The sequence below is a fragment of the Lipophrys pholis genome, assembly GCF_963383615.2.
Source record: "Lipophrys pholis genome assembly, chromosome: 2".
Taxonomy (NCBI): domain Eukaryota; kingdom Metazoa; phylum Chordata; class Actinopteri; order Blenniiformes; family Blenniidae; genus Lipophrys; species Lipophrys pholis.
The window spans coordinates 33,349,781-33,371,524 of NC_137636.1; the positions used below are offsets into that span (position 1 = coordinate 33,349,781).

General features: G+C 44.9%; 1 protein-coding gene across 1 annotated transcript in view; it reads right to left on the reverse strand.

Moving 5' to 3' along the window:
• Positions 1-21,744, reverse strand: part of adamts18 (ADAM metallopeptidase with thrombospondin type 1 motif, 18) — a gene marked incomplete at its 5' end in the record, with an annotated part of 72,712 nt that overhangs the window by 13,300 nt on the left and 37,668 nt on the right. The window contains 6 exons of the mRNA XM_080458088.1: positions 2,044-2,170; positions 2,863-2,983; positions 11,753-11,997; positions 12,658-12,781; positions 13,943-14,073; positions 14,913-15,085. Of these exons, the coding sequence (XP_080314214.1) occupies positions 2,044-2,170; positions 2,863-2,983; positions 11,753-11,997; positions 12,658-12,781; positions 13,943-14,073; positions 14,913-15,085 (921 nt within the window). The remainder of the gene's footprint in view (positions 1-2,043; positions 2,171-2,862; positions 2,984-11,752; positions 11,998-12,657; positions 12,782-13,942; positions 14,074-14,912; positions 15,086-21,744) is intronic.

The window sequence follows — 21,744 nt, forward strand, 5'->3', positions numbered from 1 at the left end:
GCCCGTAAATCTGCCTGAGACGTGCTTGTCAGCTACTGTATACAAGTAGATCCACGCCTGTCAAAGTGCTTTTATTTCCCAGGGTGGAAAACAACACTTGATATTATTTACCCAGCATATAACCGCCGAGGGTCGGGAGAACGCACGACCAGGCTGCTTAATACCTCTGACTGCGATAAGACAAATGGTATTCTGACATTAGGGCAGGGAACGTCCTCTCGGACGGTGGGAAACTTAGCGAGAAACAGAGGCCGTATGTTGGAGGAGTAACCGATAGGTGTCTGGCTCATCGGGCCCCGGACGGAGGAGAAAGTTCATATGGGAGACGTGTTGCAGCGTGGCTCATGGTAAACTGAACGATTATTAATGTCACAAACAGCTTCGATTCCCATTTTTTACCTCAGTGCTCACACACAAATGCTTTGTGCATAAGGAAACGCTTGTGTGTGTGTGCGTGTGTGTGTGCGCGCACTCTCTCTGAACCCGAGCCTGGGTTCTCTGTAAACCAAGCCTAGCTGCAGCCCCGCCAGCCGAGGGGCTGAACGCAGCCGGGGAGAAGCTGCTTCATCTTGTTACTCCATGACACTTTGGCCTGGTTTCCTCCTCTGCTGCGCTGCTCCCTCAATGCGCCCTCTCCTTTAACAAATGCATGCCATTGAGCACAGCGTCTAGACGACAAGAGATAAAACATGGGGCACGACGTGGCTGCAGAGAAACTCAGGAAGCTTTTGGGTGGAGGATATACGAGAGCGGCGATGCTCTGGGCTGCTTTTCATGTCTTCTTCCTGCTGTTCAGCCTCGTCCTTCTTTGTTTCTCTCTCTTTTCTCTTATTCTCAAGTGTTCACTAAAGTACATGATCCATTCCAGACTTGGATATGTCATTCGTCATCCACGTTATGGGTGAGCCACCATGTGTCTGAAGATGCAGGCGATAACTGTTGTCTAAGGCCACGTTTAAACAACATGTTTAAGTGAAAATGCAAAAGTTTTGTTGTGTTTTGGGCTCCCGGGGTGGAACTGCTCTAAAACGTTCTGACTCCATCTCTGTGGAAACTGGGGAAAATGCTACTTTTCCCGTTGTTAATGTCTGTAGTGTTTTGTTCTCTTCAGGCAGGCGTGTGGGGTTTCATTCCAAAAACAGTCATCAGCGTCAACTAGTGGCCCTAAAGGAAAACGATACTGTTCCAGCGTTTCTGCCGTTTCTGTGGAAACAGACGTGGTTTTCCTGACAGTGCTGTGCGATCACGAAACACTTTCGGAAAAGAAACTATGTGTTTTCACTTAAATCGTCGTGTAAAAGGGGCCCAATACACAAATAAGATTACAGTAAGTCCTGATCTCCAAAACTGAAGAGAACAAAAGATGGAATCTTTAGTCTCCAGCTGTTTGGTAAGAAAAGACTGAATTTTTGTTTAATGGCAAAAACCAATATTTTGTTTCATCACTGAGACTGCTTTCAATAAATTTCAACTATGAGACGTCTTTGAGTAACCTTTCAGCATCTCAAAACGGCCAAGTGTGTCCCTTAATGAAAATTACACGTTACACGTAATTACAGAACAAATGCTCCACTTTGGTTTATTTATTCAGCCACGTGTCCGAAATACGACTGAGGACATGAACTCCGTTACCTCGACAGCAGCTACACACTTGTTTTTCTGACCGCAGCTCAAACCAACATGAAGTGTGGCTAAAAGAAGACATTTTTTGAAACGAGCGAGATTTAAAAATAATGGAGTGCATATTCTGAATAGTTTGGGCTTGGTTGGTTGAGACTGAGCAGGCCACCAAAACTCACCACTTGACACTGAGCTGCAGTAAACACTTCAGTCTGGAAACACTGATTCAAAAAGCTTTCAAAAGAAGCAGAGAGGAGGAGAGGTCTGAGGAGGCCACATATCACACACACACACACACACACACACACACACACACACACACACACACACACACACACACACACACACACACACACACACACACACACACACACACACACACACACACACACACATACACACACACACTCAACACGGACTCACTAGGCGGGGCAGGGCTGCGTGTTGCACAGATGGGAGCCCAGCGTGGGTTTGGTTTGTGGGTTGCACATGCTGGAGTTGACCTGAGTCTTCTGCTCCTGCAGGCAGATGGCCTTCGTCGAGATGCGGCCTGAGGAAAGAGACAGCCAATCACTGAGGATCTTAAAATCCTGCAACATATCCTTGAAATCTCTGAGATTTAAAAGCACAGCATGAGATGAACGTGCATCATGCGATGATGTTCAGTACTGAGTTGAGTACGGAGGCACCGATACCGATAGCAGTATCAGGAACTGGATCAGTAGTGCGCAGTAATGAAGAGCCCAGTGTTTATAGATTTCACTATATAACTTCTCCTAAAACATCTCCACTCTTCATCAATACCTATTCAGGGTAAGCATGTCAAGAAGACAGCTTGAAATCGCTCTGAGATTTGAGTTAGCTCTTGGTGGCTACCATTTCCCATAGACTTTAATTCATCATGCTAAGCTAACGGGTAAGAAGTATCTTAGCTAGCCGGAAAAAGTCATTAACCCTTTAAATTACACATATCTGTGTAAGCTTCTGTTGGTGTGGTGAGATTACTGCCATAGGTTATAATATCAGATGATGTGACTGAGGAAATGTATTCAAGTAGTGTAGAAACAACTGAAACTGAGTAGTTAGAGTAGTTCCTCTTTAACAAAAGAAATAGCAAAGAATAATCGAGAACAAAGTTGATTCGGTTTTAATGGAAAAACAAGAGATATTTCAACACCACAATGTCAGTGACTGTGGCGAGTCACTCTCTGTACCCAGAGGCTGAGTGGAGGCAGATCTCACCTCCAGCGCAGGGAGCAGAGCAGTCGGAGCGCACCACGCCCCAGCTGTAGTCCGGTTTCCTCTCGCTGCGAGGAAGAGTGTACTCCCACACCACGCCCGGGTTCTTCCCCTGCAGCAGGATCTGTCCGGCAGAACGCAAACACTCAGTCAGAAACATGGTGGCTCATCTTCTGACCTTCATTCATCCAGAGAGAACACGCTGAGGTTCCCATCAGGTTGCCATGTTTTACCTTCCTGCTCCGACACACAAGCTCAACCGAGAAAACGTCTTCACTGTGAGAGCTGAGGATCAGCACAGTTGTTGACATTATTGACGTTTTAACTTATTTTTATTTCATTAACTGAATTAATCTCCCATGGGGGAATTGGTTTCTTCGTTCTTAAGATCTGGCCAGAAGATCATCATTACATTCAGGTTTGTTGAAGCAGGAGGGCATCTGAGGCCTGTTTACACCACAACCTTTTCAAGTGAAAACAGAAAACTTTTGAAATAACAGCACATACTTGTGGCCCAAAAGGAAAATTCAATCGTTTTCAGGGTTTCTGCCAATTCCCTGTGAAAAGACATCCCTTTCAAAATGATGCTTTGCAAACTCCAAACTTTTCTGAATACCAATGAGGGAAAGGCTTAAAGTAAAGTTGATGTTTTCCGAATCTCTTTAACTCACCTTTGGAAAAGTGACTGAGTTGAAAATTGCTCCTTGAAATTAATAGCAGATCAATTTTTAGAGTGATGCAGTGATATGCTTCTTCCGCTCATGTAGAAATTCATTATTTCGCGTAAGAGCGAGTCCGTTGTTTGCAAAGATAACCGAAACAGCGTGGCGTGTCTGGTTCTCTGATGAGGGGAGGGAATATTTCAAGGTGATTTAAGACGCCAAATACCAAAAGGACAAAAAGGTCAACCCAATGGAAAGAAAGAGTGTGTGTGAGAGAGGTTTTCCAGTAATTCATTCTCCTAATCACTTGAGATTACAATTCATAATTTCTTGTTTTAATATGTTCTTTTTATTTCTTTGTAAACCACTCTGAATGGCCCTGTATCTGGATGGCGCTCTAAGTAAATTTGCCTTGAAACTAAAATGCAAAAAAGATGCGTTTGCAGTTGAAACGTTGTGTAAACAGGACCTAAAGCATGCAGAACAGGGTTTTCAGAGGATTTTTATCCCTTCTAATTTTTGCGATATATCATGTACACAAATGAAACACAAATGAGGGAAGTTTGTGACGATGAGGTTAGAAATGCAAAGTGGTGTGTGGAAGTTTTCAAGTTCAAATCTCTGCTGACGGGTTGCCAGGTCCTAGTCTGGTGACAGTGAAGAAGATGAGTTGAATACGTCGACATGGGGGATCAATAGAGTAACTCTGTTTATCACACCACGTCCATCTTACTTGACCATCAAAAATACACAAGGAGAATTATGAATCACACAAACACTGAAATCCACCATATTCACGTTCAATCGTCAATAACTTCACCCATCATGGACGCCACAGCATGAGAGTAAAAGTGAAACTCGCGATGATGTGGCGTCTGTTTTTCTTTTGAGTTGCTGGATGAAACAGTTCTTTATTCATCTCTTCTTTAAACTGGATGACCACACTGTAACAAGGTCTTTTTTTTAAAGCCTGCACGTGAGAGACAGTTTCCACTTAGTGGTTTTTTTTTTGTAACCACATCCTTTTCACTGGCCAGTGAGTCTGCGTTACCTTTTTCTGTCCAGCAGATTTATTTGGACACTGAAGTGGAGCGGAGACTGACGGATGAATGAGAGCAGACATGGCCATTACAAGAGAAGATCCAGGCTGTCATTAAAACGAGCTGCCAGCAGCAAGAGGTTTGTCTCAGGCACATTTACATGGTCAGCACTTAGCGTGTCATTTGTAAACCAGCTTCAGTGGAGCTTTAACTCTTCTGTGGTCCAGCTCATGTGAGGTGAGTAATAATATGATCCAACAGCCTGAACACAGTCCAAATGCCAACACTGACACACACATCAGTCCAGGAGCGTTTCACCAAGAATAACTTCTCTAGTGGAAACCCAGGAGAGCAATGATTGGTGAATGAAACTTAGTTAGGCCATGTTTACATAAAGTTTAGTTTTTGCGATTTCATGACAGAACAGTTTCACATTTATGTCGCAACGTTTTGAAAACTATGTCTCTCTCATATGTTGGTATTCAGAAAGGTTTTGTGTTTACACGGCATCGTTTTGAAAAACGATGTCCGTTTACACAGGAAACAGCAGAAACGTTGAAAACCCCAGGCCACGAGTTGTTGGTGTTTGTTTTTGTGATGAAAGCACACACACATGCAGCAGAGAACAATCCGCTATCAACAGTCACAATGGGAGAACACGGACACTCGTATGAACGTGACACTGTGGAGGAAACATTGTACTGGACCCCCTCGGTGTGTCGACGGGATGTGTGAATGGGTGAATGTGACTGAAGCAGTGAACATGTGCGACATGACTGAAGTCTATTAACTTCAACCCCCACACTTCCTTTGTTGTTGCTAACAGCTCGACCAACCCAATCCCGCTGCTGGGACCACTAACCACACTGGGACTGGATGTTTATCCAAGCAAACCAAGACTCACCAACTTTCATGCTCCTCCACCAAAAAACCAGCAGCGATGTGATTCAGTAGCTATAAAAACACTGGGTGGAGGTTTTATCATCCCACCAACAGAGCAGCACATGTCCTGAAAGCCCTGACGCTTTCTAAATAAATTCACTTTCTTTCTTGCTGTCTGCAATCCTCAATACACCCAACCAACCAACCGGCCGACCAACCGACCAAACAATCAACCCAATAACCCACCCACCTACCAACCAACCAAACAACAAACCAACCAGCCAATCAACCAAACAACCCACCCACCTACCTACCAACCAACCAACCAACCATCCAACCAACTAATCAACCAACTAAGCAACCAACCAAGCAACCAGACAACCCACCCACTAACCAACCAACCAACTAATCAACCGACCAACCATCGAACCAAGAAACTGACCAACCATCCAACCAACTAAGCAACCAACCAGACGACCCACCCACTAACCAACCAACGAACCAACCAGCCAACGGCCCAAACAACCAACCAAACAACTAATCAACGAACCAAACCATCCACACACTCAGCCACCTACTGACCGGCTCCCATGGTGAAACTTTGACTCTGTCATGGTAAATAGTTCTTCTGCTCATGTGCGTGTAACAAACATGGGTTAGTGGCTTGACTCGCAGTCCGCATTCTAGTTTTAAAGTCTATACTGGTAATATTGTAGTTGAGATTCACCTCTAATAGGATCCATTTTATCATCTGTCCATTCGGAGTTGGGTCGTCTCCATTGTGTTAACGTTTGTAGCGTATTGTTCTCTACACACATGTATGTGTGGATTCATAAAAACACTGCGCCCACTTGTGGCCCGGCATACTAACTACATTGTTGTCAGTGTGTCTGTTGGTGTAACACCTTTCTTTAAGGGATGACACGTTGTCACTTGGAACATCGTCATGTAAACAAGGCTTTCTCACAAATGGTCATGTCAGATATATCCTCGAAGGTTCTTCAGTGTGAGACAATCGCAGCCAAAGCTCATGACTGAATAGTGAGGCAGCAGGAACAAAGGAAAACGTGATATCTTACCACACTGACCCAAAGATCACAACCAATCAGTCCCAATAGCAACAATGACTTCACGCTGGTCTCATGAACTCAATTCCAGTCAAAGCAATCCAACATTGGCAGCAAAATACTTCCTCCATTCTGTCACAGGACTTCCAAATCTACCCAGGCGCTGCAGCCAGGAAGTAGCTGACGACACAAATCAATAAGTGGGACTAAACAGTGTTTCAGAACTGTCGACAACAACAAAAAAAGTTTCACAAATGACGAGTGGGACTGACAGTGGAGACGTACAAGTTGAACAATCAGTGGACTCACTGATTGTTCAACTCTCTATTCACATAGTTAGATTGATCAGTCATAACATTGTGACCATCTGTCAATTTCATTGCAGGACCTCCTTTTGCAGCTGAATCAGACCTGTTGAAACTGTCCACTTTACATCCTGGAGCCTCCATGAGACACTTGTCTCAACAAGCCAGTTAATCTGTTGGCGGACCAGTCTTTATAGAAACTGATTCCAGCAGGTTGAGAGTGCCTCACTAGAGCCACGTCAACGTCACTGAAATCCTTCAGATAATTTTTCTCCTTCCAACACACCGGTTTTAAAGGGAAACGTTTTAGTTGCTGAATAACATAGTCCTAGTTTTACATGTGTCTGTCTTGTGACACTTCACTGAGTCTGAAGTATGACGTCCAGTTAAAACATCACGGTTCCAAACTGAGAATGAATTCGAACAGGAACCATTTTCACTCCTTTACAAGTTTTTTACCGCTTCATTTGCCGTAGGGACATTCATACCTTTCCTGATTGTAATGGTCCTCGTGTTTAAAGACAGCCATTGCCATCAAATAAGTACAAGTGCTCCAACTTTGAGTAAAACATCATCCAGGAGAAAAAAGAAGGCTTTCACTTTATCGAGCAGTTGTACTTGAAAAGCTCCTCTGGCTTTCTAATCTCATCGAGTGCACATTAAAAAGACATCAGCGTTGGCGAGGCGGCGCGATGAAACCTACATTTCTCAGCATTTCCCCAGAAGCTGTTAAATTAAATCACTTCTCCGCTCGGTTTCATCTTGTTGCGACACTCAAGTATCTGAGCTGCTGCAAATATAAAGTTTGACACTCAAATGTTGTTTCTGTTGATCTGATGAATCTGTAGTTTGATGTTCAGTGATAATCAAGTGTCGCCGAGGAGCAACTTCAGGACACATTTGTAAAAAACATCGTGCACAACAGTCGCACACAATGATGAGGCCATTTTTCATAAACCTGATCACAGTGATTCCCAGAGAAACAAAGACCAGTCCACACACACACACACACACACACACACACACACACACACACACACACACACACACACACACACACACACACGCACACACACACACTCAGCTGGGTGAGGGGCTGAGGTTGTAACAGTCTAAAGGTCTAGGGGTCTGGTGGTCTGTGGGTCTGGTGATCTGTGGGTCTGGTGGTCTAGTGATCTGGGGGTCTGGGGGTCTGGTGGTCTGTGGGTCTGGTGATTTGGGGGTCTGGTGGTCTGGGGATCTCAGTGGTCTGGTGGTCTGGGGTCTGGCGGTTTGGGGGTTGGTTGGTGTGGTGGTCTGGTGGTCTCAGTTGTCTGGTGGACTGGGGGTCTGCTGGTTTGGGGGTCTGCTGGTCTCAGTTGTCTGAGGGTCTGGTGGTCTGGGGGTCTCAGTGGTCTGGGGGTCTAGGGGTCTAGGGGTCTGTGGGTCTGCTGGTTTGGGGGTCTGCTGGTCTCAGTTGTCTGGTGGTCCGGGGGTCTCAGTGGTCTGGGGATCAAGGGGTCTCGGTGGTCTGGGGGTCTGGTGGCGTGGTGGTCTGGTGGTTTGGGGTTCTGGTGGTCTGGGGGTCTGGTGGTCTCAGTTGTCTGGGGGTCTGATGGTCTGGTGGTCCGGGAGGTCTGATGGTCTGGTGGTCTGGGGATCTGGTGGACTCAGTTGTCTGGGGGTCTGGTGGTGTGGGTGTCTGATAGTCTGGTGGTCTGGAGTTCTGGGGGTCTCTTCTCTGTGACCTCTCAGGACTTTTGTGGAACAGCAGGACCAAAGTGTGAACCAGATGAAGATTCTGATTTGCAGCTCAAGTCTTGACCTTAACTTCTCACATCCAAAGAGTTCAACTGCAGAATTGTTAATCTTTTAATCCCACTCTGCTCCTCTCCCTCTCTGACTGATTACAGGACATACTGATGGAGATTATGGCCGCGTCGTCTGCAGATCAGCTGGATGCTGCTGCTGCACAGATGTAAGGCTGAGACTCAGTCTGCTTCGCACTGTCCTTATTTAAAGGACCAGGTTACCAGAGGGTTCATCACAGAAGTTGTTATTCCCCCAAAAAGGAAATCTATAGACCGTCCGTGCCCGGCGGAACGGGATGCGCAGAGTTTCTGTTGATTAGTGTCACAATGTTCCAGCAGCCATTAAATCCTTGATGTACAAACGATGAACCATTAGGAGCTTAACTCTTTTTAAATTGACAGTGAAATTACACCATGAAATCTGAGGCAGACCTGGTTGTTTCACATCCACACCTGGAATCAGATTTCTATACACTGTGGAAAAATGTGGAAACAGGCCCAAACATGTGTTTGTGACTGTAGAGTCACTTCACACTGATGGGATCTTTTTTTTCACTCAGCAATTTTATTTGTGGATCTTCAAAGATTATGAAGATGGTTATTGCTGCATTTCTGTGTTTGACCAATCACACTGGAATTTGTGTCATCACAGTTTCCCTTTGTTAGAAAATTCTATTCAACTTAATTCTATTTCTACAGCTCCAAATACAACACAGTCATTTCAAGACACTTTTACAGAGAAAAACCAAAAATTCACCATGAGCAAGTAGAAGACACGGTGGGACGAGGAAGAAACCTGCAGAACCAGAGGAGGAGGAGGAGGCTTCCTGATGTTCCACTTAAGGAAGTTCCAGCTCTGGTTTCTCAGGCAAAGGCCTGACCAGCTGAAGTTCGCCTGTACTAAACCTGCACAAACTTTATTTCCATTAAAGATCCATTAATAAGACGCATTGAAAACCGAGTCAAGAGAGACTCAGAAAAAAACTGAATCCATGTTGCACATTTGTCTTCACTAGTAGAGAATATGGAGTGTGTACCCCGGGTCGTGTAAAACAGTGTTTGTGTGTATTTTTTAACCTGTTTGTACCGGAGGTGTAAATCAGATCGGCTTCAGCAAAAATGCTTCTGTTATCGAAAGAAATTTTCTTCCTTCGCTCCCCTCAACGTTTATTTTAAGACTTTATTGTTAAGATATTTTCTGTGTTCCTCTTTGTAGTTCTTGCAAAGGATTTTGAATTTTCTCACAGCTTGGACTTTGTGACAGGCCATGAATTTAGATCGGTTTTTATATCAGGTCAGTGTCACAATTGTGGTGATTTGAATCATTCATATACAAATCAAAGAAATAAACTCTCATCTTACAGTAGTCTACTCTGGAAGTAATAAATGAATTGATTCCGTTTTCAGCCTCATCTGAACATCAGCTCACCCACAGTGGAGGGAAAAACCACAACTCGTCACCTTGTTTCCACGTCTGGTTTCACAGCTGCAGGTCGGAGGTCAACAGACAATAAATGCTTTCGCTGACAAAGTTATGTGAGAAGAACATCCCAAACTTTCCACTGCCACTCCCGTAAACCTCTCGATGACTCGGCCAGTCGGTGAGGACTCGTGCTGGCGGGAAGCTCGGATTTCTAACACACCAGCAGCTACCAACAGGAGGCAACAGAAGAGAGACATCAGCTCCTAAATCATCCGCTTTACTGCGCACAACATCTCACTCCAACAACCATCTGATTTCCAGCTCTTCATCAGTTGACTTAAGGATTTCACTCGCTCTATTAGCCTCGGATCACATGTCCGCAACGAAGCACTTTTAAGGTCACGTCCACGAAGTGTGTGTACGCAATGGTGAACACGTGACTGTGTGTATGAAGACTGGAGCTGGAAGAACCAGCAAGTCTCCCAACGAGGCACGAGCCTTTGTGACGGGAGACACACGATTTATTGGACGGAGCTGAAAAGACAAGTTTGATCAAAAATCTTTTCTCCACACCAATGAAAGAGCGGCAGCATGTTAAGCAGCTAAAAAGTGCAACAACCCTCCTCTTTTATTGTTTTGGTTTCTGATGACTTGCCAGAATCTTAGAAACAGTCTTAACCTTCTGAACTCATCATAGGAAGCACTCAAAATGTTTTCTTTTTCTCTCGTAAGGTGGAGGAGGACAAGTCAGTACTAGATAATGCTAAATCCCCGGTTTTGTCCAGAGGAATATTCTGCTGTGAAAGCGCTTTTGAAAAAGTTGTAGTGTAAACGCAAAACTTTTCTGAAACAGAAATGCTAAATGATCCATTTTCACTGAAAGCGTTTAAAGGGATCTATGCACAAACTGCTTTATTTCCTGCCCACGTGTTGCACTAACAAACATTAAGTATATTTATTCATTCAACCTATTCTGACTGATATCAGAGCCTCTACACCGGGTCAAAGGTCGGGCAAGCAGCTCCAAGCTCTCCACATGACTTCACAGCCAGCATCAAACTGTTTTTACACAACCTCTTCTGAACTCTGCTATCAGCGCAAACACACACCATCACCAAGCACAGCGGGTGTAAAGATAAGAGGAGAGAGACGAGTCAAGGCAAAAAAAACCAGACAAGTCCCAATAAAACTCGGATTACATAAAGATTATGTGTTGTGAGCAGTTCTACTCTTACACGTCCTGTCGGTCAGCAGAGCAGAGCAGGACATTTTCCTTCATATTTCATTTTTTCGTTCTTTCACTTTCGAGTTGTGTCGAACAAGTCCTGAAAAGTCCAAGAATCTAGCATCAGCCGATCGAAAGCAATGACTTAATGATTAAATTGTGATTCCTTTCAAATCTGAGTATGTATGAAACTGACACACAGACACAGTTTGTTGCTACACGAGAAGCTTGTTTCCCCGTACAGCACTCAGACAACCCCCCCCCCCCCCCCCCCCCCCCCACACACACCCTCCCTGACGTCACCAAGCAAACAAAACCATCACAGGCAGCTTCAGCAGGCCTTCTTGTCCCATCCACCCTGGCTTAGCTTTTTTTCCTCTCATCTAAGCCTCGTCATGTCCAGGGATTAAAAAACTAAAAGAGACCAGCAGCTCTGCTTGGGACCCTGTCACTAGCAATTGCCCCGAACGGATGTCACCCGGCAGCGGCGGCGGCTTACTTCAAACACCAGCGTCTCATTAGTCGGTCCGGCGGCATACAGGCTCTCCGGCTTGTTGAAAGAGCGCTGGTAGTCAAACACGGCCCCAGCGAAGTGGAACTTCCCAGGCCAGTCCACGGTCCAGTCACCGGTCAGGTAGTACCTTCTCTTCAGGGAGCGCACGGCCAGGTAGCTGGTGGACACTTCCATTTCCTGGACGTGAACGCTCCGAGCTCCGGCTGGGACCGTCACCATGGAGTAATACTCTGAATAAAGTCAAGGAGGAATCGGGATTACATGTGTGTCAAGTGTGATGATACTGCCAGCTCCATCAGGGGGGTCAAACATGAGGCCCGTGGGCCAAAACCAAGCAAGAGGCTCCAATCAGGCCAAACCACAAAGAACATTTTAAACATGCCATTTCTTAAGTAGCGACACAAACCTGAGACCTGAGATATCGGTGACACTGTCATGAAAGCGAGCTACATGGTTGCTATCAAGCTCACAGCCAAGATGACAGGGGGAGTTTGTAAAAACACCCAGAATGCAACAGTAGGAGAAATTCTTTGGACATTTCACTGTATTTTTCACCAGCAGTTTATTTGAAAACTGGCTTTTCGTAGTGTTTTTTTTTTTGTGTGAAAATATATAGATTTTCACCACGTATACTCTGCACTATAACAAATAAATACATTAAAGTTTAAATTTAAAGGTTATAATGGCAATATTTTACTGTTCCATGACTAAAGATGAATTTGGGCTGCATGTGACCTCTGAACTGAAATGAGTTTGACACCCCTGATTTAAGTGGTCTGTTGAGTCACTTCATTTCGTGTTGTGTTTGACTGTGTCTGTCCACAGTCTCTGCTTAAAGCCTTTATCTGGTAAATACTGAACACAACATGTGCAGACGAAGAGGATCTTACCGTTGGCCCGGTGCTGAAGGGTGTACTGGCCCTTGAAGAACTTGCAAGTGGAGTTGTCCCCCTTACAGACCCCACAGGCATCCAGAGAGGCCCTGGAGCCAAGGACCTGGTCACAACCCACCGCCTGGACACACAGCACAACACCGTTACACATACCACAACACGTCACACAACACGTCACACACCACAACACCACAACACCGTCACACACCACAAAACTGTCACACACACCACAACACTGTCTCAAACCACAACACTGTCACAAACCACAACATCATCACACACCATAACACGGTCACACACACCACAACACCATCACACACCACAACACTATCACAAACCACAACACTGTCACAAACCACAACACGGTCACACACACCACAACACGGTCACACACCACAACACCGTCACAAACCACAACACCGTCACAAACCACAACACCGTCACAAACCACAAGACTGTCACAAACCACAACACTGTCACACACACCAGAACACCATCATACACACCGGAAAACCGTCACACACACCAGAACACTGTCTCAGTGTGCAGTGTTGTCATAAAAACAATATGTATTCTTGGATTTGACTGTCAACTGTCACAATTAAGAAATCTGAAGCAACTTTTGCTTTACACACATCAAAACCTCTTTAGCAACTCTCCTGATTTGATTTAAATTTGAACATCACAGTGTAAATACCCAAACTCAATACATTTGTGTGATAGATCACCAACAATGTTATGATTCTTTTCAACATGCCCCCAATTGTATAAAAACAAACAAACAAAACAAAACAAACAATGGAAGCTTTTTGGTCTTTTTCTGACATAAACAAAACGTTAACAAGGCCTGTGTGAATTCAAAGAAAGCTGCTACTAAACCGCAAATGATTTTACTAAGATGATGATTATATGCTGATGATACCCAAACGTCTTCATGATGGGGAACTCTATTTATATCCTTCTAGACTTCAAGGAAAACTTAAGCATGATGGCAAGATGCAACATTACCTTTAAGATCTGATGTAACATATGTGTGCAATAAAACAGAAGCAACTGGACAAGACTGAGAAAAGAGATTTTCCAGATGTGAATGGATCTAAAATGTCTGGAGTCTGTCATATTCCACATGGAAGTAAAATGAGCACAGCAGGTCAAAGAATTAGTTTCAAAAGATCTTGTAAATATCTTCACTTTGACCAGTTAAAGTGCCACTTGATTTTTCACTGATTTACTGATTTGCGAATTCTGTGACAGTCAAGCAAAAACCAGGCAGCCGATGTACCTCACACACTCCTTCAATGCAGACGTCTCCTCTGTGGTCAGAGCAAGAGGTGCCATCTTTGACCTTGCTGGACATGGCGAAGAAGAAGTCAAAGTCTTCTGCGATGCAATACAGCTTACAGATATCTTCATCTGTGAAGGCATGGAGATTAATCACAGCACAGCTGGTGTCAGGAGGACATGCAGAAGCTGAACAAAGTGCTGAGTTCTTGTGTGATTTTTAAGTTACACAGTCTGTTGAACATCCAGTGTGTACAGTTGCTGGTGAGACCGAATGGAAACAGACAGGCTGTGAAAGCACCCAGGGGGTGTAATGTGGTGCTACAGGTTCATTTTCTACTTCAGATCAGTTATCACAGGCAAGTCTCCACAGCCGCCTTTGATTAGAATAGAAGACGGCGAGGGTGACTTGGCCCAAGGTCCCAGAAGGCAGTTCAGAGTCTGTTCCTCTCCACATCGCCCCCCATTCATCAACAGTTTGAACAGGCCTGGGACGCCAGCCAATGCTGCCGCTCTCCTCCGCTGCACTCCCTCAGCTGTCTGTAACAAAGCCGGCCTGCAGGCTTCCTCTTTTAATCCATCCCACTGTGTCAGAGGTGCAGGTGGCTACATGTCTCCATGCACATTACAGACAGTGAGAGTTTCCTCCAGCTCTTTGACCTTAATCATCTCTGCAGTAAACACAGGCTGGCAGTAAAGAAACATTTTATAAAAGAGGCTTGAACCTGCAGAGTACGGTGGGGCACAGAATATAAAAGAGCTGCAGAATTAAGACAAGAGAAAGCTTGCCCAGAGCAATTTGCAATTATTTGTGTACACAGCAGCTTTGTGTTTGGTGAACAATGAGCATTATGCGCCAAGGATACAGTAAATCACTTGATGTCTTCATAATCCTCCACAAGTACTTTCTATTTTAAAGACTTGCTGACAAAAACTTGAGAAGTCGTGCGTGAATGAACTGACCACCTCACCATCCACTTTGGTGTAGGGCTTCCACTTGTAGTACCAGCCCCTGAAGGGTTTACTGTTGTACTCTGCACACTGCTGGGCGCGGAAGTCCACAGTGTTGAGAGCGCACGGCCGAGTGTTGCACAGCTGGTTGAGACGGCTGGAGCCGGAGCAGAATTTACCATTGTTCTGTGGTCTGCATGAAAAACAACATAAGACGAGAACTTTGAGGTGGAACAAGGGAGGGAGGATTTGTATTTTTACCCGAGTACCATTAGTAATGTTTCCATAACATCGTCTCATTTTACGGCATTAAATCAAGTTATTAAGCCACAGAAAAGACATTTAATCTCTGGTTAAGACCGTGTTACGTAATAATGGTGCAATATGTAATAAAATGTCAACTCATTATGTAATTACCCCTCATTTTGTAATAATCTTCTGCATTTTGTAATAAAATTCTTTAACGCGATTTCTAATAAACTTTGCTGCATTTTTGTAAGAATCTGTTACACATTGCAATACTTTTTACAAGATGAGGGTAAATTGATTAAATGCACTCAATGGCACTGACAATCTGGTTGTATTTCTGCAAGAAAAAAGAAATGGCAGGTGGAAATACTGATATTGATATGATGATATGAATTAACTTTCAAAATCTACCAGCCACAATGGCAGGTGATCTAAAAAGTTACACCCGATTTAGAGCCCTGCATTCTACCATTGCTATGTTGGCAGGACAGGAGAAAAAGCAAAGACTGACATATAATTCTAGTCCAACTGAATCTTGTTTTTTTTTTCTCATTATTAAACATAGATCCATGTATACAGAAAAAAGGCTAAATTACAAAATGCACCAAATGTTCACACATTATCCTTAGTAAAAGAGTGGATCACCCACACTTTGTAATAACTGCAATGTGTAACAAGTTATTACAAAACGGCAAAGTGCATTTAAGAATGCATTCAAGAGGTTTTTTTTACAAAATGCAGCAGACTATTACAAAATGCTGCGTTGTTACATAATGAGTTGAATATTTATTATATTATTACATTTTGAACGATTATTACATTATGCAGCGCGACAGACCCACCCAAGACTGTTAGTATGTTATTTCTAATACCTATGTGAACACTGCAAAGAAATACGTCTGATTCCCTCAACAACGCTGGTTATACAGTAGGTCTGAAATATATAAATGAAATGGTGAATGTCGTCATACCACCAGCCTCAACTGACCCCAAAAAATCCAGTATTTGTCACCGTCATTGACAAACATGATAAATACTGAGTGACAGCAGTCTCAAGTGGCCCGTTGACGAGCTGTTGTCTGGGCAGATATGAGAGATGGAGCAAAAACAAGTGGATCCGGGGGGTCAAACTCAGTTTAGTTCAGCGGCCACATTCAGCCCAATGTCACCTTTAAGTTTTAAAGACTTTCTTTCTTGTGGTGCAGAGTATATGTGATGAAAATGTCTTTATTTATACAAAACCAAACAATTACAACAGAAAATGATTCCAATCTCAATATAATTTCAATGAAACCTTCTGGTACAAATTACAGTGAAATGTCCAGAAAACGTGTCCTGCAGCTGTTACATTCTGGGTGTTTTTACAAACTCCCCCAGACAGCCTGGATTTGAGGCTGTTTGATAGCAACCAGGCAGATAGTGTTCATGTCAGCATCACCGATATCTCAGCTCAGGTCTCAGTGTTGTGTTGTGTCCCTACCCATGAGAAACGTGTTTAAAAAAAATCGATGTTTTCTCGGACAGTTTTGCCATTTGTTTGGTGGTTCGGCTGGATTGCAGCCTCGTGAGGGACAATTTTGACCGACAGGCCTGATGTTTGACTGGACACCCTTCAGTAGAGTCTGGTCCATAGAGGTCCACATCCTGATCAAGTTATCCTCTTCAAAGTCTTTTTTGCCACGGGGCATTAGGATGCAAAGTTATGGGTAAATGAAGTAACCTTTGACATTCTTTCATCCATCTTGAGATGGCGCTGATCCAGCTGGCTATCGGTGAAGACAGGGTACGTCCTGAACAGTCTCCCGTGATTCAAATTTACCAATCAATCTCAAACACAGGAGGAAAAGCAACAAGTGCAGAGGGAGGAGAAGTTTGTGTTTTGTTCATTAAACACGATGTTATATTTTCTCTAGTGGTTGAATGTCTCATATTTCACAGTGTGCCACTGCTTTATATGCAGTTTGAAAATCCTCACGAAGATATTGTTTGTTCCGACTAAACCAATATTTACATAGATGCAATAATCTGTAAAGCTTTGGTGTGTTTACATCTCATTGATACCCGTGACAGTTTTTCTGATTGACCTGAGAAACTCCCGCCGGACCGTGGAAAGCAGTGTGCTCGCCAACTGAGCCAGGTGGACTAACGAGAGCGCCAACACGGAACACAGCAACCTCAACATCGGGCTGTTTAACGTCCGCTCTCTGGCAACAGACTACTCCTCCAAGACCTCTGCCTTAACTGGAAGTTTGATTTTCTGGCAACTTCCCGGTGAATTTTCCCAGCTGAATGATTCACCCCCACCCCCCACTCCTTCCCCTCCCACCGCCACCACCACATGGGTTTTTTAACACCTTTAACATTTTGGCCTTGTTCCATAATCCAACACACCTAGGAACATTCTATCTCCTTCAAAAATGAACCTTGACAAGCAAGTTGCTATGCTATGCAAGTTGACAAATGACACTGATATATCGATTTATAAATACAGGTTTCCTCCTGATGGAAACGTAAAGAACTTGCACCATAAAAAAGCTTTTGTTTCGAGATGCAAAAGGTAAATTCATAAAAGTGGAGCCACCCATTGTGTTTGACTGCGACATCAGGGTTTTAATCAAACTTCTGTAGCGACAGGTTTCAAACATCCAGCACAGGAGTCACAGAGGGGAAACCAACCACAAGTTCCACCACGAGAATAACTGCTGGTTAGGAACATAAACAAATGATGGCGCTTTAATAAGCCGACAAAATGAATATAATCACTGCTTGTTTGCAAAAGACAAGCACAGTCTTGACGTGCAGTGATACCATGTCAGACTTTTTTTACTTTATAAACTCGTGTCACACAAAGAAACACACCTCGTCCTAAGTTTAGCTATAAAAGCACATCTTCACACACACACACACACACACACACACACACACACACACACACACACACACACACACACACACACACACACACACACACACACACACAACACACACACACACACACACACACACACACACACAGATCAAGCGTGTAAACAAGCACATTGAGTTTGAATGAACTGCAGCAGAACTGAACACGTCTGAGAGACGGAGGAGACGTCAGCGAAACAAAAAACACGACAGCATGTTTCTCCAACTCCAGATGCTCAATCCCCGTGTGTGTGTGTGTGTGTGTGTGTGTGTGTGTGTGTGTGTGTGTGTGTGTGTGTGTGTGTGTGTGTGTGTGTGAGAGCCCACATGTTAATGTGCTCAGGCCGGCCGGGGGGGGGCGGAGCTGTGTTCTCCCATCAGCCAAGGCCTCCCGATCAGGGCAGCCCAGACGATGAGACACTTCACTTCACTCTTCGATGGACGACCCGGCCTTGAGCTTCACAGACCTTATTTCTCTTTCTCTTCACAATCATTCTTCTTCTGCTCTGGACGTCCACTGTCTGATGGTGAATGTTCTTCCAGTGATCAGAGTCACCACATATGACAAGGTTTTAATGTATAGCTCCATCTTTCTTTTTCTGTCTTAATGCTCATATCTTAGGCCCAGTTTTTAAGTGAAAATACAAAACTTTTGCAACATTTTGGGTGTCAGTTTACACGACGACGGTGCTCGGGGCCACTGAAAACACAACTTTTTGAAAAAACTGCTACTGGTCACCACGGCCAAAGTAACTAGCAGTTGGGCACATGCTCAGTAGAGACAGTCAGAAAAATGTTTCCTCCAGAGTGTCATGACTCCCAGTCCATATTCTACTGGACTTGGTAGTTCTATTTTGACAGTCTCCGTAAAAACAATCCAACTTGGTCGTCCGTCCACGAGAATGTTCGTGTTCTCCCATTGTTGATGTTTAGAGCGGATTGTTCTCTGCTGTATGTGTGTGGTTTCATTACAGAAATAAACAACAGCACCAACAAATTTCCTGACATAACGGCATCATTTTCAGCACTTCTGCCACTTCCATGGAAATAGACGTTTTCAAAACTCTAAATTTTTCTGAAAAGAAAATGCAAATGTATACATTGTCATTTGAAACGATGTCATGTAAACGGGGCCTTGAATCCAGATCTTTTGTGCCGACAGGTAAATCTGCCTGGCAACAGAAGCTCTAACCCTGCAGGTCAGAGGTCACACAGTTTTGTTCCGGAGTCTCTCCTGGCTCCTCTCAGGAGTCCCACTCTGCAAACAGATCGACATTCTGCTGCTGTACTACAGGTCAGATTGTTGTTAAAACACCTTCACAAGTCCACCAGGGAAAGATTCATTCTCCATCTTGAAAGCTTTAATAGGTTGAGCCCAATAGAAGTATTTTACAAGACTAAGCAAGAAATACACGCTGGCCTCGTAAAGCAGATGAGTATGTGCAGAATCAAAAGATTTTCAACACCGGAGGACAGAGGGAATGAATAGAATAGAATAGAACAGGGTGCTCAGTCCCTCCACTGGGAGCAGTTTAGGGTTCAGAGTCTTCCTCAACAACACTTCGGTGGACAGGGAATCAAACCTGCAACCTTCCTATTGAAAGACGACCACTCTACACCTGAGCCACAGCAGCTCTGCTTGTTAGCAGTTAGCATGAGCGCTTTGCTAGCCGGTAGCGGCCCCCCGCAGACCTCACCAGTCCGGTCCTGCTGGGGCTCCTGCTGACATTTAGAGGGTGGAGCTGATGGAGGGCGTGATGGAGTTGATGGAGGAGGTGGTGGAGCTTATGGAGGAGGTGGTGGAGCTGATGGAGGAGGTATCGGGGCTAATGGAGGTGGTGGAGCTGATGGAGGAGGTGGTGGGGCTGATAGAGGTGGTGGGGGGGCTGATGGAGGAGGTGGGGGGGGCAAAGGTGGTGGGGCTGATAGAGGAGGTGGGGGGGCTGATGGAGGAGGTGGGGGGGCTAAGGTGGTGGGGCTGATAGAGGAGGTGGGGGGGCTGATGGAGGAGGTGGGGGGGCTAAGGTGGTGGGGCTGATAGAGGAGGTGGGGGGCTGATGGAGGAGGTGGGGGGGCTGGTGGAGGAGGTGGTGAAGCTGATGGAGGAGGTGGGGGGGCTGACGCAGGAGGTGGTGAAGCTGATAGAGGAGGTAGCGGGGCTGATAGAGGAGGTGGTGGGGCTGATGGAGGAGGTGGCAGGGCTAATGGAGCTGATGGAGGAGGTGGTGGAGCTGATGGAAGAGGTAGCGGGGCTGATAGAGGAGGTGGTGGGGCTGATGGAGGAGGTGGCAGGGCTGATGGAGCTGATGGAGGAGGTGGTGGAGCTGATGGAAGAGGTAGCGGGGCTGATAGAGGAGGTGGTGGGGCTGATGGAGGAGGTGGCAGGGCTGATGGAGCTGATGGAGGAGGTGGTGGAGCTGATGGAAGAGGTAGCGGGGCTGATAGAGGAGGTGGTGGGGCTGATGGAGGAGGTGGCAGGGCTGATGGAGCTGATGGAGGAGGTGAAGGAGCTGATGGAAGAGGTGGCGGATCATGACGAGTCATTACCAACATTGTTCTGCGGTGTTGCGCACTAATATGCACAGATGTGCACTGCTCTGTGTGCCATTGCACATCGCCACATTCTCTCACCAATCTGTCAGGAATGTGGCGAATCAGGAGATTTTTGTATATACTGTGGTGGATTTTGCTATGAGCAATGTGGGCAGCCGCCCAGGGCTCAATCTGTGAAGGAGGGCCACCGCATGAGAAGAAAAGAGAATCACTCCATCTCAGATGCATCTCTTGGAGGTGCCAGTGTTCGCCCAGGGAAATACCAGAGTTGCCCAGAGAGGGGGATGCTGCAGTGGAGCGAATGCTGCCATGCTGTATAATGCGTCACCACGCATCACAAATAATCGACAAGCGCGGATGCGAACTTCACCTATCAAGTCTTGTTATTCTTGGAAGATTTTCTGGCAGCCAAAAACATGTTCCACAAGCATCAGGAATGTCACGCACCAATACGCCAGTTTGAGAACCTCATTCAGATGCATTACGTCACATAAAGAATGTCAGGAATGTGGCAGGAATGGTGGGAAAATGATATTCGTAACTCGTCCAGCCTATGTGTGAACGCACCTTAAACCATGATCAATTCCAAGAGATTCATGATGGCAACAGAGCTGAATAATAGTGAGTTGAAAAAGGTTTATCAAAGTTTTTAATGGGATGAATTGATTCTTCATCCCATTAAAAAAAAAAAAGAGAACTGATTCTGTCCCCCGGCTAGCTCAGTTGGTAGAGCATGAGACTCACAAGTCGGTAGTTGGTTCGTGTCCCACACCGGGCGCCACCTTCCCGTGGGCTCACCACCTGCAGGAAGGTTCTTAAATGCTGCGATGTGATCTGGGTGACGGTGCTCAGACTGTCACCCCCGCGACCCGGAAACGGATAAGCGGAAGAGAATGAATGAATGAATTGATTCTTAATCAGAAATCAGTGAAAAAGAAAAGTTAACATGGCCTCCTAAATATATAAAACCACAGAAATACTTCAGTTCTCTGAACTTCTCCAACTTTTGACACAGAATAATTGTAAGGAACTGACTCTTTAAATTACAGATTGATTGCAGGCTCATATTTGTTTATGATAATACACAGAAAGTAATTTTTTGTAAATGTTTGCTATTTTGGCAATTTTTTTCCTTTTGTCGTTTCC